Raw genomic sequence first — 18,947 nt, 5'->3', positions numbered from 1 at the left:
AACCAGGTATAGATGTGGTAGAAGCTGTGGTGTCTAAGTGGCCCATAGCCTAAAAGGTTTGAAGATACTGCTCTAAACAAGCAGACAAAGGATGTGCTTAGAGATATTTCAGGTAGAATCAGCTGGATTTGGTGACTGTGTTAGGTAACAGATAGGAAGGAATCGACAGTGACTCACGTAGGTCAGTTTCTTACCATTCACGCTCTCCATTACATTACTGTTATTTGGAGGCTGTTAGCTCCTGGCGAGGTACCCCGTCCCCCTTGCCACGACTGGGATTGTACACACAGATACTGTGAGACAGCAGAGGATTAATGAACTGCTCTGGGAGAGTTAGTGGTGGGTTCTTGAAATTCTTCAGGAATTGAGTTAGAGTTAGCGTGATGGATGGAGAAGCTGGAGAAAACACGTTACAGGCAGAGTAATGCATACGGAAGCGTAAAGGGTATGTGGCATTTCCAGGGGACTGCCAAACCCTTCTTCAGGTGCCACTGTACTTCTCTCCTTCTGATTTTATGGTTTTATTTGTGTCCATTCTTATGGAGGTGTTCTTATTTACATTACTTTTGTTTGCGTTAGTTTCTCTAGGCTTGGTCATTTAGGCTTAGAAACATATTTGCAAGTTGCTAGACACACTAATTCAGAGCTTAGTTTATTTGTAGTTGTAATAAATAAGCCTTGCTTTTGTTTTTTCAACTTGGACTTTGAGGAAGGTGTTTGGTATTAGTCAACCCGAGAGTGACCTCTATAGCATTCCACATGACCTGCGCAAAGGCTGCAGGTGGTGGGAGCAGGTGGGGGCTGACATCAGTATTGCCACCTGCACACCATAGCAAGGGGCTGCATTAGCGGGAGACAGGCACCCTTTTTGTGAGTCGTCCGCAGAGGAGGCTCATTTTCTGATGTGCACAGAGGTGCCTGTGTGCTAGCAGCTGCCCCGTTTTGCCCTGCTTTTCTTGGATCATGCATCCAAAATTTCTCATGTCATATTCCCAAGCACTGGTGTCTTTGGAGGAGCTTTCAGGTGGTGTTGAGGCTGGACAGAAGACAAGACAGTGGGGTTTAAAAAGTCCCCTTACACATTTGAATCTGCTTTAGAAAATGTACCACTGTGCAGTCTTTGCTGCTGCTACATACATGCTTCTATAATGCAGATGCACTTGTATGAGATTGGCGTATCGGGAATGTGGCATAGGATGTAGGAATTGGTCCGTATGCAGTTTTCCTTGAGTACGCCACTGCCTCCAAGTATCAGCAGCTAGGTGCAAAGTACACTAATACAGTCCAAGGCAGCAAGCCAGACTGGGAAACAGGACTGTATACCTTGCTGTTGCATCCGTTTTCTTCCTCCTGACTCCAGCAGCCGGCTGCTCGATCTTGGAAGTACTCATTTCAGGGTTCTCTCCCATCTTTGGACATTTTCTCCTAGTCTGTGTGACTTAGAAGCCTGGTTACTCCTTATATTCCTTCCCTAGTGATCCTCACCTTTCTATTTCTAAAGTCCATTATATATCTATTAGAAATTACACTAAAATATTGTTTATTTTTCTATTTTTAGGATTTTTATTTTTAAGCATTCTGGTGATAGAGTTTCATAGTCTTTATGTGGTCTGCCTAAAATCTGGATTTTAGTGTGTATGCAGAACTTAGAAATTTTTCAGAAATACATATATTGCATTACAATAAAAGTGTTTGTATTTACAATGTATTTTGAACAACTATATGCCCAGGCTGGAAGTTCCCCAAAGAAAGGTGTAATCATTGTTGTTTTTTGGTTGGTTGTTTGTTTCCAAGGGTAACCAGGTATAGATATGGAAGAAGCTGTGTTGTCTAAGTGGCCCATAGCCTAAAAGTTTTGAAGATACTGCTCTAAACAAGCAGAACATTAATTTCTTTGTCGGCTCTTTGAGTTTTCTTACTAATCCTCCTCTGGCCTGACCATATGTCCCTCCTAAGTTGCGCACGTTCCCAGGTATCTAGTGTGTTAGGATGTCTCCCTGCGCTACTCAGCAGCTACCTTTTTCAGCATTGGCCTTAGCTTGCTTCTGTGTCCAGGAACAGGAACAGAAGTTTTCTTCTCAGCTGTCCCCTGTCTCTCTCAGACCAAGTCCACATGCTCTTACTACATTAGGCCTTGGAGTACATTTCCTGTAGAATCAAAGGGCCAACTTACAAATGAATGTTTGGAACACAACCCATTCATAAATTAGGTTCTGCCTGCACCCAGATGGAAAGTTAAATGCTTTGGCATCAGAAGAACTGTTGGGAAACAGATATTGTTTCTGAAAGTATGATAAATCCATAAGGCACTTGCTTTTTTGGCACATTGCGCCAAAGTAGGAGGACAGGAGCAAATTTTAGGGACATTAAAAAAAAATAGGTTAGGAGAAGCTAATCTTTTTGTCTAATTCACTTTCTCTTGCAGTTCTGGCATCAGATACTCACAAATTTAACACATGCCAATGAATATTTGAGCCAGGAAATAGCCAATAGTGAATATTTTTATTATGTGTTATATAAAGTTTCTTCTTATGCTTATTTAGGTGAATTCGAAATATGATTTCAGTGGAATTTAAGTTCTAATAAGTACAGATATATAGCATATTTTCTGAAAAACTTGAAACACACACACAAATATAAAAAATTACCATAGCCATTCTATGAAGAAGCAACCAGTGTTAATGTTTTAATGTGTTTCTTTCCAATATCTTTTAAAAAAATCTCATTGAGACTATTCTGTCTATATATTTCATCTTACTATGTATTCACAGTGATTTTAACTTTTTGATCACTGCTTAATAATTAGGTTGATACAAAAGTATGGTTCTTGCCATTACTTTCAGTGGCAAAAATTGCTATTACTTTTGCACCAACCTAAATAGTTTAATAAAGTTTAATAGTCCAAACATTGGTCCCAGTATTTTGCCACCATAAATAATGTTGCTGTCAGCATCTCCCTGTATGAAACTTTCTTATTTGGGATGATTTCCTTAAAACAGATTCTCTTTTTGGGGAATTTACTTGGTCAAAGGGTATGAATATTTTAAGGCTCTTAGTACGTGTTGCCAATTTGCTTTCAAAAAGGGTTATACCAGATTATAACCCTAGCAGTGTGGCTAAGAACTGCTTTCCCACATCTTCTGCTTTCAGGCTTCTAAGTTGAACAGCAAAGATTAGAACAAAAAGATATCCTTTTTTTCCATATCCTTTTAACCCACTGAAATCTCTTTATAGGGATTTTCAGCAGTTTGACCAAAGATGTACGCACACGGGCAGTGTGGGAGTATCAGGTCTGAGGTTGGAGGATGGCTCCCACATAGGCTGCCTGGCCCAAGTCTGCCCTCTCAAAAGAGCTGCTTTCAACTGACCCACTTCTCCCAGCTTTTCTTCATCGAACTCTAGGCAGAGAGTGCCTGGATCCCGGAAGCAGGTCACCGTCCACTGTCTATGGTTGGTTAATTTCTGCTGGCCACAGCCCACATGATTTATATTAAACCCAATCCAATAGCATTTAATGGCAGGCAGAGTTCTCCCCATGTGAGTAGACTAGTCAGGAATTTGCAGTTCGTTATTCAGTCTGCCTGCTTAACGTTAGACTCGACCTATGGATGATTCACATGAACCACTTCAGAAAATATAATGTGACATCTTCTAGAGTCCATAATTACAGTATATGGACAGTATATGTGTGTGTGTTTTTAATTAAAAATTTTTTTGAGATGCAGTTTGCTCTGTTACCCAGGCTGGAGTACAGTGGTGTGAATCATAGCTCACTGCAACCTCGAACTCCTGCGTACAAGTGATTCTCCTGCCTCAGCCTCCTGGAATAGCTGGGACTATAGTTGTGTGCCACTGTGCCCAGCTAATTTTTAAAAACAAATTTTCGTAGAGGTGGGGGTCTTGCTATGTTGCCTAGGATAGTCTCAAACTCCTGGGCTCAAGTGATCTTTCTGCCTTGGCCTCCCAAAGTGTTGGGATTTCAGGCATGAGCCACCACACCCAGCCTTGCTTTTTAAATGTTGGATGTTACCATCCCTCTACTGTGGTCCTATAGTTTGGCTTGAAGCTTGATTCTGTGTGCTGACCACTCTGTCCAGCATTATGTAGTAGAAATAATGCCGGTCACTTGTGCTGACCTCACAAACATTCTGAAGCCTGGCAAGAAAGGTATGGAAGCTCAAAGCTTTGCTGCATAACTGTAAGTACTCAGGCTTCTTTCTGTTTAGATAGCAAGACACTCAGAAAGGAAAAGAAATGCAATTTTAATTTTTAACTCTTTTACTTAACATACAAAGTAGACTTTCTTTTTTTTTTTTTTTTTAAGCTGAAGGAAATGAACTCCAGAGAACACTGAAGAAAAGTGAAGGAAAAAAGCAGGGCTCTTAGAAAGAAAGGAAAGGTCATGCTTATAAACTGTAGCCATCTAGATACACTGTTATTTCCACTTTATGTGGATGTATTTTATTGTGACAGTGCTAACTACAGTTGCCAATTTTCAGGAGGCCTAAATTACTGACTATTTTAGATGAATTCAGGCTTTAAAATTAGCCTTGGGATAATATATTTCTTTTAAAATGGAACCTTAATTGATCCTTATTTTTTAAAGCTTGAATTAAGTAGAAAATTAAGGGTCTTTTGTAAAAGATAATATATATTTAACTTGGATGATTACCTAATAGAGAATTATTCCTTGTTCTAGTATTTTAAAATATTAAATGTTTGACACAAAAACAGACCATTCTGAATAGGCTTTGGGAAGTAGGTGACTTTTCAGTATGAATAAACTATATGTAATTTTTCATTAACTTCAAAATAAGAACTTTACAAATTATGGATATAAATTTTTATGCCCTATTTTAAGAAACTACCCTTTTTTTCTTATGTGAAAAATGTCTGCAAGATTGAAAAAAGCTTCCATATAGAGGAATATATTGAATGAAATAAATTGTGTTCCACTTAACCAGAGTGGCCAAAGGCTATTTCAAAACAAATTTATTCCCATTTCTGAACCTTCAGAACAAGAGACCACTTAAGGATTCATTTCAATTTGGTAATTTATAAGAAGATAAGACTCTTCTGATGGCATGTAGAATGGTCCTAAAGTAATTGGCTCAGCTAGAAACACACTTATAACTGTTGGGCATGTCAGCTGAGGAGAGACCCTTATAACCTGTGTTTCCTACAAAAATCAAACAAACAAACAAAAAAAACAGTTCTTTTGTGAAAGTAAAGAAGTTGATGGGCTAAATAAAATATGTTACCATATGTTGAAATATTCCCTAGTTGTTACATACGTTGGCTGAGATTGTTGTGCTGATCTGGCCACATGACTGATAATGTTGAGTGGGAACATAGCCAGTGTGCCTTTAAAATATTATGTCCCTCTGAGGAGGGATTACAGATGATTTTTTGCTTTCTACTTACACCTTTTTATAGGTTTCTTAAAAAAATATTGAGCATGCAGTCTTCTTATAATTAGGGAAAAAACTCAAGACATGTTCTAAGGTGAGATGGGTGGTGGGAAGAAATCTGTATACAGTCAGCCCTCTGTATCCAAGGCTTCTGAATCTTCAGATTCAACCAACCACAGGTCGAAAATATTAAAGGAAAAAAATAAAAAATATATAAGTAAAAGCACCAATACAGTAAAACAGCTACTTACTGTGACCATTACATTGTATTATGTACTTACACATGGACTAGAGATGATATAGAGTATATGGGAGGATGCATGCAGGTTTTACACAAATAATATTTTGTATTAGGGACTTGAGCATCTACGGAGTTGGTATCCTGGGGGGTCCTGGAACCAATACCCCAAAGATACCAAGAGAAGACTGTATATTGAATTCAGTGAGGCAGAAATGACTTGTACATTTTGGTTTGTGAAATAAAATATTCTCTTGATATAGGGGATTTTTTTTCTCTGTGTAGCCATCCTAGGAAATCCCTTGATTAAAAGAAATATTGATTGTACTGGGAGAAACAAATAATAAATAATTCTAAAAGTTGTCACTTTTGTGAGTTTGGGAAAAACAAGGATAAACTGCAGTGATTACCACTAATTTACCTACAGGTATCCCAGTTTTTGCATCTTAGCAGTGAAAAAATCTGAGCATGTGCTCTCAATATACAATTTTTTTTTTTAAAGTTTTCCTCTGTGTACTACTGAATTATTTTGTCTTATATGCAGAAATTTTAACAGGATGCACTGAAAGTAAATATTAATAACTAAAACTTGTTAAAAATTATTGGTGTCATTAAAAATTATCATTAGTGTGTAGTGGATTTTATTTTTTCAAATGAAGTTTGTGTGGATGAGTTTGTATCACTGGTTTTAAAAATGATGAATATTTTATGATAAAGCAGTTTGAAAGTCTGGTCCTATATTCATTTTGCTATTTGGTTTTAATAGCTCAAAAAGTTACCTACAAAGGTATACTGATCCAGTGCATTGTTGGCTGTGCTTATTAACTGGTGATTCTCATTTTCACATTGTCCGCCAGTTAGATAAAAATTTTGATTAAAATTTTTCTGGCAAATTTCTATTTTTGTGGATAGCACTAAGTTCTCATAAAATGTGTTCCAGTTTATATTAAGGATAAAGAGGGTTGAAAATAAAAAACGTTTTACATTTATTGAAAATTTTAAAACAGATGAGAAGTATTTTCTAAGTTGTTTGTACAAAAGATACAAAAGCACATCTCTTTTCAAAATACTTTCTCTGTAGTCTGAGTTTCTCTTCAAAAAAGCGGTTATTTTCTAGCACTTTTCTTAAAACCTCATTTTTACCTTGAAGGGACTGATTAAGGTCATTGAAAAAACATCTGCCAGGTCTTACTGACAGCCACTTGCGATCAGAGTAGGTCAGGAAATTTGGAGCAAATTGTATTTATGTAAGGGAAAAATGTGTTAATCATTCTTAAAACAATTCTTCTATGTGTTTTGCCCACGAGAGAACTGTAACACCTCTGTATGTTACAAAACATTTTGGGGTCATGCCCCACCTCACTACTGAAAGGTTTTGTTTTTTATACTGCATAGATGGTATCCCTACGTGAATAAATTGAACAGATGACAGAGGGGCCCACTGCCACATCCTGAGTTATTTAAGTGGCATGTGACATCTAACCTATGGACCTAAATAAGGGCTGTCAGTGTTGGTAAAAGCTGCATTTCTTAGCTTTTAAGGTAAAATTAAGTGTAAGTAGACATTCTGACAGTTTCTTCTTGCACTCAGTGGATTGTCTTGCTTACCCCTCCCCCATACACATCACTTAGATTTTCAGGTACAGTAACCCTTCAGTATCCCTGGGGCATTGGTACTAGGATCCTGCAGACACCAAAATCCTCAGATTCTCAAGGCCTGCAGTCACCCCTGTGGCACCCAGGGATATGAAAAGGTAGTCCTCCGTATCCACGGGCTCTGCATCCAGCCAGTACTGTATTTTTGAATTGCCTTTGCTTGAATCCGAGGGCTCCGCATACTCAAATAAGGGGTGTAAATGAAGGAGAGAGTGACTCTGGACTTAACACCTTTTTTATCAGGCTCCCTTCATTTCTTGGCTTCCGTTAAAAAAAAATCATAAAACATCAGAACCAGATGGTAGTTGTGATTTTTTTTTTCCCTAATCCGTTCATGTTGTAGATGAGAAAGCTGAGACAGTGAAAGAAACAGTGCTCAGTGATAGAGCGAGGACCAGAATTATGTCTCCCCACTCAGCACCAGGCTGGGTGTGTGTGTTAAGGTCATCTGTGGGTAGTGTGTTGATGACTAAGCTCCCCAGATGGGAACTAGTGGAGATCTGTTGATATCTAACTTCCTAAAAACTAATTTCTCTCTCAGATCTCTCGGCTCTGTTCTTTTGTTTCCCAAACATATGGCCTTGAAATCATCTTCAGTTTTTGTCTTTTTGCTTTCTACTTCTAGACACATGCTTTGTCTAGCTATTACTGAAACGTGAAGAATACTCATAAATAGATTCTCATTTCCTGAGAAATTGCCTTCTAAGTGAATCAAGATGCCATGTAGAATCACTCTCGGACTGTTTTTAGTGATGAAGGTGAAATCCTTGTATGTGTTACTCTCCAAAAGCCTTAAAAGTTTAAACAAGAATGCATAGGTAAAATAAAGCAAAATGCAGTCAGTTAAAAAAAATCATAATCAAGTTGTAAAGACGAGGAGAGAAAAACACATTTAACCATAAAATTTTTCACGGTCCTGGTTAAGGAAACTGACATTGGAACTTGAAACTTAGGTCTGAATTTCTTAGTAACCATGACAAATCTGTGATCTAACTATCCTGGTCTAATGAGAGGACAAATACTGGTTTATTTTCACTCCCTGATTCTAAGGAAAACTTATGACCCCAATCAATTAAAATAGGACTAAAATTAATGGATATGCAGAACTATTTGTTATTGAGTCTCATGAAAGCCATGGCAAAATGGGACACACACCCAGAGTGAGGTAGCCCAGAGGTACGGCTTTCTCCCAGCCCGGCTGTAAACAGAGATCAGCCTTGAATAGATGATTCCTTCAAGAACATTATCCAGTCCAACTCGGTGAAAAATTGAGATCTCTACTGAGTGCCTAAAGGACATGTTTTCTGCATTGTTGACTGAAAGCAGATTCGTATACCATAGTTACCTTTGCATGTAGGTAGTAAAGACCTGGTACCATAGGGTCAAATGAGAACCTGACTTGTGGTCTTGTAGGAAGGGCTGCTCCATCTCTAAGGGAAGGCCATAGGTGGGGCCTAGATATTTCTGAGAAAACATTTGACGGTAGTACTCTATTGAAGCCCTGAATTCTAAGCTACAGAGCAGAAAAGATGATGTCTAGGAAAAGAGACACCAAGTGCCTACCCCTTTCACGGAAGAATCTAGATGCAGCTACTGTAATATATTTATTTAGAATCACATCCCACCCTGCCCTGGTTCTCAAATAATCTAGTGTGGATTTTAGACAATGTTCTATTATCTAAGACAGGGATCCCCAACTCCTGCTCCACGGATGGACCATTAGTGGTCTGTGGCCTGTTAGGAACTGGGCCACACAGCAGGAGGTGAGCAGCGGGCAAAAAATCAAAGCTTCATCTGTATTTACAGCCGCTCCATTACTCACATTACCGCCTGAGCTCTGCCTCCTGTCAAATCAGTGGCAGCATTAGATTCTCATAGGAGCACAAACCCTATTGTGAACTGCATGCGAACGATCTAGGTTACTCACTCCTTATGAGAATCTAATACCTGATGATCTGTCACTGTCTCCCGTCACCCCCAGGTGGGACCATCTAGTTGCAGGAAAACAAGCTCAGGGCTCCCACTGATTCTATATATTATTGAGTTGTATAATTATCTCATTATATATTACAATGTAATAATAGAAATAAACTGCACAATAAGTGTAATAGTCTTGAATCGTCCCAAAACCATCCCCACACCACCCCAGTCCCTGGAAAAATTGTCTTCTACAAAACCAGTCCCTGGTGCCTGAAAGGTTGGGGACTGATGGTCTATAGGATGGTTTTCTATTACACAGTCCAGACTTACAATGACAAGAAATTTAGAATCTCAACTATTGTTCTGTTTCCAGCAGTTCTTCCTATTCGGTAACGATGAGAAACATATTTTTAAGAAGGCTTATTTTTGGGAAGTTAGAACTGTGTTGTTTAAGGTATGCTCCTGAGAGCTGTTTACTCAAACCCTCATGGGTCAAGCTTTACGCTGAGAGCAGGGTTTCCCTTGTAGTCAGGAGTTTATACCTGGAAACAGCAAATGACACAGTGGGAGAACCACCTCACTGTGGAATCGGGTAGGGTGTACATACAGAAATGAATTTTAAATGTTAAAGTATTTCTATTTTACACAAATGATTGTGTGAGGACTTAGATTTTTATGATAAAAAGTAAGGAATAAAATTTGAAAATGCTTAATAAGAACTTCTGGAAAACAAAAGCAAAAACAAGTCTCCTCTGGTATAAAGATGCATATGCAGTGGAAGGAAAGGTACTAGGGTGGCAGTCGAGCATCCTGGGAAGAGGAGAAGGGGCAAGAGTCAGAATAAACATAGGGCTCTATCATGTGTAGGTCTGAAGAAAAGAGGGCTGGCATATGGATGAGCATTTCAGGCCTTTTAACTACAGAGCTGGAGGATAATGCAGGTTCCCAGGAGGTAGGATGACGAGGACAAAGGAGGGCAGGCCTGATCTCTTCAAGGGATGAGCTGTGGGCTGTTCTGAATCGCAGATGCCATCCTGAATTGCATTTGGATAAAATAGGCTGCAGTGGTTCATGCACACAGTTGCTTCCATTTGGCACACATTGTTTGAACCTCAGGCATTTCTTAAGAATACCGAAACCACTCAGTTTTCTTATGTGTAAAATCAGGATACCACCACCTCTTCTGTCTCCCTTAGGGTGTTACATGGGGGACCAAATCCTTTTTTCTACCCTGGAGCAAGTGCCGGGACAAGGGAGGTGGTAGAAATGTTTGCTCAGGTGCCCACAGCCAGTTGATGCCCCACTGCTCTTGTGTTTGTATTGAATCCCTTTGTTAATTTTTTTCTTGTTTTGAGGAAATACATAGGGTGATTTTGCAATCAATGCAGCATTGCATAATAATTAAAGGGCCAGCCTTGGGGCCAGACTATTTCAGATTCTAACCCTCCCATTTGCCTTGCATGATTACTTATCTCAAGCTCAGTTTTCTCCTCTGTAAAATGGTTATTTCTTGCCATGTTATTAAGAGGACAGAATGAGGTAAGCACTGCCCAAGTGTTCTGAGTTCACTCAGTGAATCTTAGGGTTTTTCCTCCTCTTCTTTGGTATTTGAGCTCTTTGAAGAAAAATCCTCTTGAAAGAGGAGATATGTTGGGTTTTTGTCACTCTCTCCCACAAGAGGAGATATAAAAACCTTTCAAAATTTTAGTATTTCAGCTTGTGGAAAACACATTAAGATGGCAAATAATCTTAAATTAGTGGAGTTAATGATTTCCAAGTAGGAGGAACCCTAATAATTTAAATATGCCCTGATGCTGTGTTAACTTACAGAGCGTAGCATAGTGCCTCAGATTTAGGAGCCTACTGACTGGACTCAGCACTTACTAGCTCTGTTACCTTGGGCAAGCACATTAATCTCTCTGTACCTCAGTTTCATTATTTATACAACAGGGCTAGTATTAGCACCTAGATTGTGGGATTGTTCCCCCAACCCCTACTCCAAAATAGAGTATTTTTGAGATTTAAATGAGTTAATATACATTAACCCTTAGAACCATGCCTGGCCCTGTTTGCTGTTATTTATTATTGTTATGATGCTGCTGCTGTAGTGCGAATAAGGCCAAGAGTAATTTAAGTTTTGAGAAATATTTAATTATAATAAAATGTCTTTGGAAAAGCAGTTATAAGGACTTTTTTTTTTCCCACCCCTTCAGGGCTCAAGTGTTTGAAAAGAGTAAGTACATTCCAGCCTTACTCAGTGATGTCCTCACAGGGATTCTGCTTTTGTGCATCAGGCTTTTGTGACATGAAAATGTTGCTAAAGAAAAACTTGAGCAGTTAGTAGAGACATCGCAAGGTGTTACAGCAACAACCATCAATTTGCAGTGATTATGCTATGGTTGGTTGTTCTCATATGCTTCCACTTTCTTTGCAGTAATACCTGTATGCATTATTTACAATTCCAAGTTGAAGCCATCCATTCCTTTACTGCCATGCATCTTGAAATCTGTGTGCAGTCATCCCTCAGTATCTGTGAGGGATTGGTTTCAGGACCACTCCCCATACCAAAACCCTGAAGATGCTCAAGTCCCTGATACAAAATGGCATGATGTTTGCATTTAGATTGTGCACATCCTCCTGCATGCTTTAAATTCCGTCTCTAGATTACTTACAGTACTTAATACAATGTAAATGCTATGTACGTAGTTGCCCTACTGTATTGTTTAGGGAATAATCACATGAAAAAAAGTCTGTCCGTGTTCAGTATAGCTGTAACCATCATAGGCCTAGTTACATTTTCCATCGGATGCGGAACCTGTGAATATGGAGGACCTACTGTATGGGCTTCATCTAGGGGATTAATGACATTTCAGAGCAGTGTTTTTCTGTTTTTTAAAAATATTTTTTGATGTCCATGCCTTTATTGAGTGCTCAGGAGTAAGCTCAGTGTGTGTCACCAGCGTGGAGAAGGGGAAATGCTCCCAAGGAGAAGAGACGGGGTGAGGGGCAGTGTGGGGAATGAGGAGGAGAGGAAGGACAGGGGGACCAGGGCTAGCCCCCCACCCCAGACACCCTAGCTCCTGAAGGGTTCCACCAGGCCACCCTTGTGCTCCTCGAAGAAAAATCTGCTAAGGAAGAAGAAAAAGATGGGTTAGTGTTTTTAATGTGACAGACAAATGAATCTTTAAGTGATTCCTTGCATGAATCTAATTCTTGATGATAGTCAATTATTTGAGATGTGTGCTAAATTATAACAAGCCCAGACCTTTTACCCTTGGCTGTGGGTATGCATATATGTAAGGAACTTAGTGGTAATAGGAACACCCCGTTATCCAGTCTACTAATAAACCACTAATTGTACCAGATAAAAAATACTATGAAATGAAGACCTAAGATTGAAATGTCACAACTTCTATGAGTAAAACATTTCAGCTGGGCACGGTGGCTCATGCCTATAATCTCAGCACTTTGGGAGGCTGAGGTAGCAGGATCACTTTAGCCCAGGAGTTCAAGACCAGCCTAGGCAACATAGCAAGACCCCCGTCTCTACAAAAAATAAAAAAATTAACCAGGCATGGTGGTGAGTGCCTGTAGTCTCAGCTACTCAGGAGGCTGAGGTGGGAGGATCACTTGAGCCCAGGAGGTCAAGGCTGCAGTGAGCCGAGATGGTATCAGTGTCCTCCAGCCTGCAGAGCAAGACCCTGTCGTAAGCAGTTAATCAGTATTTCATGCTTGTAGATACTCTGTGGCTTTCCCACCAGATACTGTCACTACTACCAAAGAACCACATAAGCAAATTCTGTAAATCGTTCTTAACTTTGTGCCGGACACCTGAGAACGTGCACAGGTTTATTAGCTATAGTGCTTCATCTTGAGTCTGTATAGAATCCTGTCCTCTACTGATACTGTACATAAGTCACTCAGTGTTGCCAGTTTTCTTTTTTCTTCATGCTGCTTTCTTACTGTATTCAGAAAAATTTCTTCTTTAAAAACGTTTCAGATTATTGTCACTTTTGGCCCTTTACTCGTCTCTAGTAAAATGTGAACTGAATACATTTTCAAGTAAGATGTTTCAGTTCATGCTACGGGGTCTCCTGTCTGTGTGAAGATCTGACCTGTGGTGTACTTACTCTTCATTTTTTCCCGTATTTCTTTTTCTGAAATTATTTTTATTCTATATATGTGAGGTTTACAACATGATGCTTTGGGATTCACAGAGATTACAGTGACTATAGTGAAGCAAATTCACCTGTCAATGATCTCGCACAAAGTAGGCCCTTTGTATCTGCATGTTCTGCATTTGCAGATCCCACCAACCACAGATCGAAAATACTTGGGAGAAAAAACAAATAATATAACAATGAGAATAATACAGATTTTTTAAAAATGCAGTGTAACTATTCACATAGCGTTTACATTATATTTGGGATTACAGAAATGATTTAGAGTATCCAGAAGGATGTGTGCAGATTGTATGCAAAGCTGCGTCATTTTATATCCGGGCCTTGATCATTGTGGATTTTGGTATCCTGAGGGATTCCTGCAATCAGTTGCCCGCTGATCTCGAAGGACGACGGTAGTTAATTTGTGTGTGTGTTTGCATGTGTATGCGTTTGTGTGTGTGTGTCTGTGTTTGTAACAAGTAACTAAAACCTACTTATTTAACAAAAATTCCCAATACAGTTTTATGAACTCTAGCCCTCATGTTAATACATGAGGTCTACATTAGACCTCTAAACTTGTTCATCCTCTGTGTCTGCTATTTTGTATCTTTTGACCTCTGTCTCTTCATTTCGTCCGTCCTCCCTCCACCTCAGCCCTGATAACTATTGTTTGATTAAATGCATACCTGACCTTTTTAAAAAAAGAGTTCACATATAAAATCATGCAACATTTTTCTCTCTGTGCCTGGCATATTTCACTTAGCTTAATGTCCTCCAGGTCCCTTCATGTTGTGGCAAATGGCAGAATCTCAGGAACGGTTTCTCTTTCATCTGAGGTCGACATTTCCTTCATCCTTTTTTTTTTTTTTTTTTTAATTTGACTTATTCTTGCCTACTTGAATTGCAGATTAGTAGAGTGTCACATAGCATGCAGCATCAGGATATCAGAATATCACATTTAATGTATAAGAACTTAAACCAGTAAAACAAATAAGGTCTCATCTGCTATTTGAGTGAGCATGTATGTGCTAAGTAACCGGCGCGGGAGACAGAGTGCGTACATTCTTCAGCTGCGGAACACCGCTCATAACAGACGGCCCTAAATGCGCTTCTGGCGTCTCCAGACATGAAAAATTCAAATAGTCTGATTTAGCTGCGTCAACATGAGAAATTTAAAATGTTGAAATGTTACCTACTTTGTACCATACTCTGTTCCTAGATTAAAGAAAAAAATAGAGGCTGGGCACGGTGGCTCACACCCGTAATCCCATTCCTTTGGGAGACGGAGGTGGGAGGGTTGCTAGAAGCCAGGAGTTTGAGACCAGCCTGGGCAACAAAAAAGCAAGACATTGTTTCTACAAAAAATTTTTTTAAAAAATAATCAGTTGGTGTATGTCTGTGGTACCAGTACTCAGGAAGCTGAGGTGGAAGGATAACTTAAGCCCAGGAGTTCAAGGCTACAGTGAGCTATGATTGCAACACTGCAATCCAGTTTGAGCGACAGAGTAAAACCCCATCTCTTAATTAAAAAATGAAAATCCAGTAAGAAGAAAATAGAACTTACTTTCTTCAGTTATTGAGTGACTCCTCAACCTAGTGTAACTAACGGGAAGAAAAGTCTTTTTGATGCCTACTGATGTCACTTATCAGAACCCTGAAAGGAATCCAGGGGTTTCAAGTCCCCTCTCTCAGATGATTTGTGGGGTTTAGTTAAGAGGTAATTTGTGGAATTTATTGGGAGATTAGATTTCCTTTAGGAGAGAAGAACAACTATCTAGGAGTTCAAGTTGTCCAAGGATTTAGCCAACTGCCTTTGGGAATAATGAGTTTCCTCTTCCTGAAATTATACGAAATGTGCCGGTTCAGCATGTTTCCAAGTTGTTTTCCACAGTGATAGACAAGATGGATGAACACTCACAAGCAGCGCAGACTCCCGTGGGCACTGTCGGAAGTTTGTAGCAATCTTGACACACCCTCTATTACTCTATCCCTGCCTCACTTACGGTGAATATTGGAATGAGAGGGAAAGGATGGCATGGCATTGAATCTACTCACATTTATATATAAAAAGTAAATTAGAGAACTGTAATTCTTATTAAATTACAAAGAACAAAATAGATAACTGAGTATTGCAATCACCAGTGTGAGTGACTGGAGGTGTTGTCTGCCGACCTCAGGGCCTGCCATTGCTGAGGGGTATGGCACCAGCCAAGTGATAGGACTAGGTAGCTCCCCCCGCCGCCCTCCGTTTCTTCTCTTCTGTTGTCTCTTCTTTTCTTCCTTTTTTTCTGAGACAGTGTCTGTCACCCAGGCTGGAATGCAGTGGCGGGATCATAGCTTACTGCAGCCTCAATCTCTTGGGCTGAAGGGATCCTCCTGCATCAGCCTCAGCCCTGCCGGGTAGCTGAGACTAAAGGCACATGCCACCACGCCCAGCGAATTTTTAAAGTTTTTTTTTTGTTTTTGTTTTTTTTTTTTTTTTACTGATGGGGTGTCGCTTTGTTGATCAAGCCTGTCTTGAACTCCTGGCATCAAGTGATCCTCCTGCCTCAGCCTCCTTAAGAGCTGGGATCACAGGTGCAAGCCACCATGCCTAACCCTTTTCACTTTCTTAACCCTGAGATTTTGATTCTGTCATGACCAAAATTTCATAAGGAAAATTTTCTTAATGATTTGCCTTCTGAAATTTATTAGTATTCTGGTTCATTAGTAGTATGACTTGATGCTAAACATCAAAAACATTGTTTAAGAAAAAGAAAATTAGTTGAAGGGTATACACTGGGACTGTTAAACTCTTAAAAATTATCTGGATACAATCTCATGCTGTGTAATTATAAGTTGTACTTTTTATCTCATAACTTTACCCTCCAATTCAAGCAGAACCATTTTCAGAATCAAAGTCCTGTTGAAAATGTAAACGTTAGACTTCTTGAAAAAATGTATACATGGCAGATCTGCTATGGTTGAAATTAAATAACGAGTGTCACCAGTAATGAGGTTTCTGTCATTGCACAGGTTCCACAGGTGTAAAAATAACCCTTACTAGCCCCCTGTTTTACTAGCTGGACACTTGCCGAAGTGGCCAAGAACACAAAAGTGAAGCAGCTGTGGATGGGACAGCTGCGGACAAGATGTCCATGAGCAGTGCCATAAGGACACACCAAAGCACAACTTCAGATGACTTGGCAGGGCGGTGACATGCTGGGAAGCAGCAGTCATTGGCTGGGCATTTTCCCAGAAGTATTCAAGGAACTCCAGGGTAATTTACAAATGGCCACTTTGCCATATGCCTGAGACATTGGAAAGATTTTTAGTGGGTGGCATCCTGTAGACCAGGGATCTATAGGAGCTTGAGCTGATACTGGACATTGGAGGGTGTGTTAGGCTTTCTGATAGACAAATTATGTTTCACTAATAAAATGTTTCGTTTGAGGTAGGGAATATTTTTAAGAGGACAAGGCAAGCCAATAGGTATATTTTTTAAAATTATGAACATATATTTATAAGAAACAGTATAATGAAACAAACAAGTGCATTACAAAGAATAATGGTAAAACACATTGAGTGTTAGCTTTTGGTGGAAGGAATATAAGCTTAAAAGTTTTTTAAACAACTTTCTTTGGCAAAAGAAGTAGAGGGAGTAGCTATCAAAGGGAAAAATAAGGGATTGAGACAAAGCGTACCTAGTATTAACTGTTAGTACCACAGATACTAATGCTGGTTTTTAATTAAAAAGACCCAATCACTAACGTCTTTGAGATTGCTTAAATTTACATTTTGCTCTCAAGTATTTTTAAGTCATAAAACAGCAAACCAGTGGGGAAAATAAACTGAAAGATGGTTCGCCACAGGCCTGAAACTGAGAGTGAGGAAGTTGTCATACTAGATTGTAATACAAATAAATGTGAGGTAATGCATTTAAGGGAGAAAAAAAAAAGACTACATTATACACACAAAGTAATGGTCTGCAGACTTCTTGTGAGTATTTCAGATAGGAATCATTCAGTTTCTAATGGGTATTTGGCCGTTGTGGTGCTTATTGTAGCCAGGAACGTTCCGGGCAAGGAAGTGCTGGGCGGTTCCAGGAGAGATATAAAGAAAATATTTCAAGATCTTACTTTGAATCGTGTGTGTGTGTGTGTGTGTGTGTGTGTGTGTGTGTGTGTGTGTGTGAACTGCTTGTTAGGAAAGCTACAAGAGAGACTGGGAAAAGCTAAGGGAGGGGCGACCGAAAGAGATACCAAACCATGAGAAGAAATTACAGTCACGAGGGACCCTTCTGTCTCGAAAGATGAAGCTGTGATTAAAAACCATCACAGACATGGGCTCAACAGACTTCTTTATCAAACCCTGCAGAACGGAACACAAGAGAGCAGTTGCTGCTTAAGGGGGAAAGTTAATGGAAGAAGAAAATAACTTACTTTCAACAGTGGAGAAGCAGTTTCACCTTTGTCATCTCACCTGACCTGTACCCAGCACTGAGGAGAAGGGTGGGGACAAGTCATTATTCACATTTGACAGATGAGCAAACACATCAGACTAAGTGACTCGGCCAAGCCCACATTGTCAGCTCTGCGGTCAGGATCAAACCTGGCTTGCGCTCAGGTCCACTTGCGATTGTCCCACCTCTGGGTTGCGAAAACTTGGGGTCCATACCACAGCATGGAAGACTTAGGATCACTGTGAAAAACGGCAAATGCAAATACTGGTAAAGTCTTAGAGAAAAGCCTTGACTCTGTGGCATGAGCAGAACTCGGGAGAGTTGAGTCAGGTGTCTTCAGCTCAGATAGCTGCCCTTGTTAGAGGCTGCTGGTTGAACAGTAATTTATCAATTTGATCCAACATCAAGTTTCTTCATTTTTATTTATATTGTACTATCATGTGTCAGCTGTTTTTTTTTTGTTGTTCTTTTTTTTGGCTTCAGAGATGGCCTCAGCTACGCAAAAATAAAGAAGGATCTGAAAGATCAGTCTTGTTGTAAAGAAGATGGCAGGTGACATGGTAGATGGCCGCACGTGGTTCATTCCCAAGGTCATGGGTAGTGCCAGGATTTTCAGACGCAAATGATGCGTGTGTAAAGATAACTGGACCATCTGTGTCTCTTCAGATGCCTGTTGAGATTACCAAGTGTTCCCAGCAAGGGTTAATGTGGTGTGTGAACCTGACTAACCTCGGGTTCTAGTTCTCCCTGCCTGAATAGAGAGTCTGGGAGCCAAGTTCAGACTGGCTCAGTCTGGAGGAATTCACAAGTGAGGCAGGTTTCATGGAAGAACAGATACTCTGAGGTTTTGGAGGTCCTGTGATGTGCTTGTCAACAGGTTCCTGCTTCTGCCACCCCCACCATCCAGCACCAACCATATGGTTTGTGCTTTGTGTACTTTGTTAGCTAAACTCTTGAATGTCAAATTGATGGCACTTTTTTTGAGGTTCATGGACAGTGTTATTGTCCAATAATTTGTTAGTCACCAATACTTTGTTTTATCAGTAAAATATAGCACTATATTAGCAATAGCATGATCAGAACAGGGTTGTTTCCTAATTTTTAGATTGCTGGCCTTT

At 39.7% G+C, this 18,947-nt stretch overlaps 1 protein-coding gene and 1 long non-coding RNA gene across 8 annotated transcripts in view; one reads left to right on the top strand and one right to left on the bottom strand.

The window, feature by feature from the left end:
• Nucleotides 1-18,947, top strand: part of PIP4K2A (phosphatidylinositol-5-phosphate 4-kinase type 2 alpha) — a 177,150-nt gene that overhangs the window by 12,975 nt on the left and 145,228 nt on the right. Inside the window, exon 1 of one of the 6 annotated variants that reach the window (XM_077945959.1) lies at nucleotides 18,077-18,096. The exons of the other annotated variants lie outside the window; for them this stretch is intronic. Coding sequence (XP_077802085.1) covers nucleotides 18,085-18,096 — 12 coding nt within the window. The 5' untranslated portion in view covers nucleotides 18,077-18,084. Of the gene's footprint in view, nucleotides 1-18,076; nucleotides 18,097-18,947 lie in introns of those variants that run through there. 6 annotated transcript variants of the gene reach the window in all.
• On the bottom strand, nucleotides 12,225-17,865 carry LOC144331086 (uncharacterized). Of its 2 annotated transcripts, none has more exons than XR_013397966.1 (3): nucleotides 17,810-17,865; nucleotides 13,475-13,557; nucleotides 12,225-12,350 (listed from the first exon to the last, which is right to left on the bottom strand). It is a non-coding gene; the product is annotated as an uncharacterized LOC144331086 (long non-coding RNA). The 2 variants fall into 2 exon arrangements; XR_013397965.1 differs by having other exon boundaries at nucleotides 12,237-12,353.

This window comes from Macaca mulatta, chromosome 9, assembly GCF_049350105.2.
Source record: "Macaca mulatta isolate MMU2019108-1 chromosome 9, T2T-MMU8v2.0, whole genome shotgun sequence".
Lineage (NCBI taxonomy): Eukaryota > Metazoa > Chordata > Mammalia > Primates > Cercopithecidae > Macaca > Macaca mulatta.
Note: the sequence above shows the minus strand (reverse complement) of the source record. Positions and strands in the feature narration are given on the sequence as shown.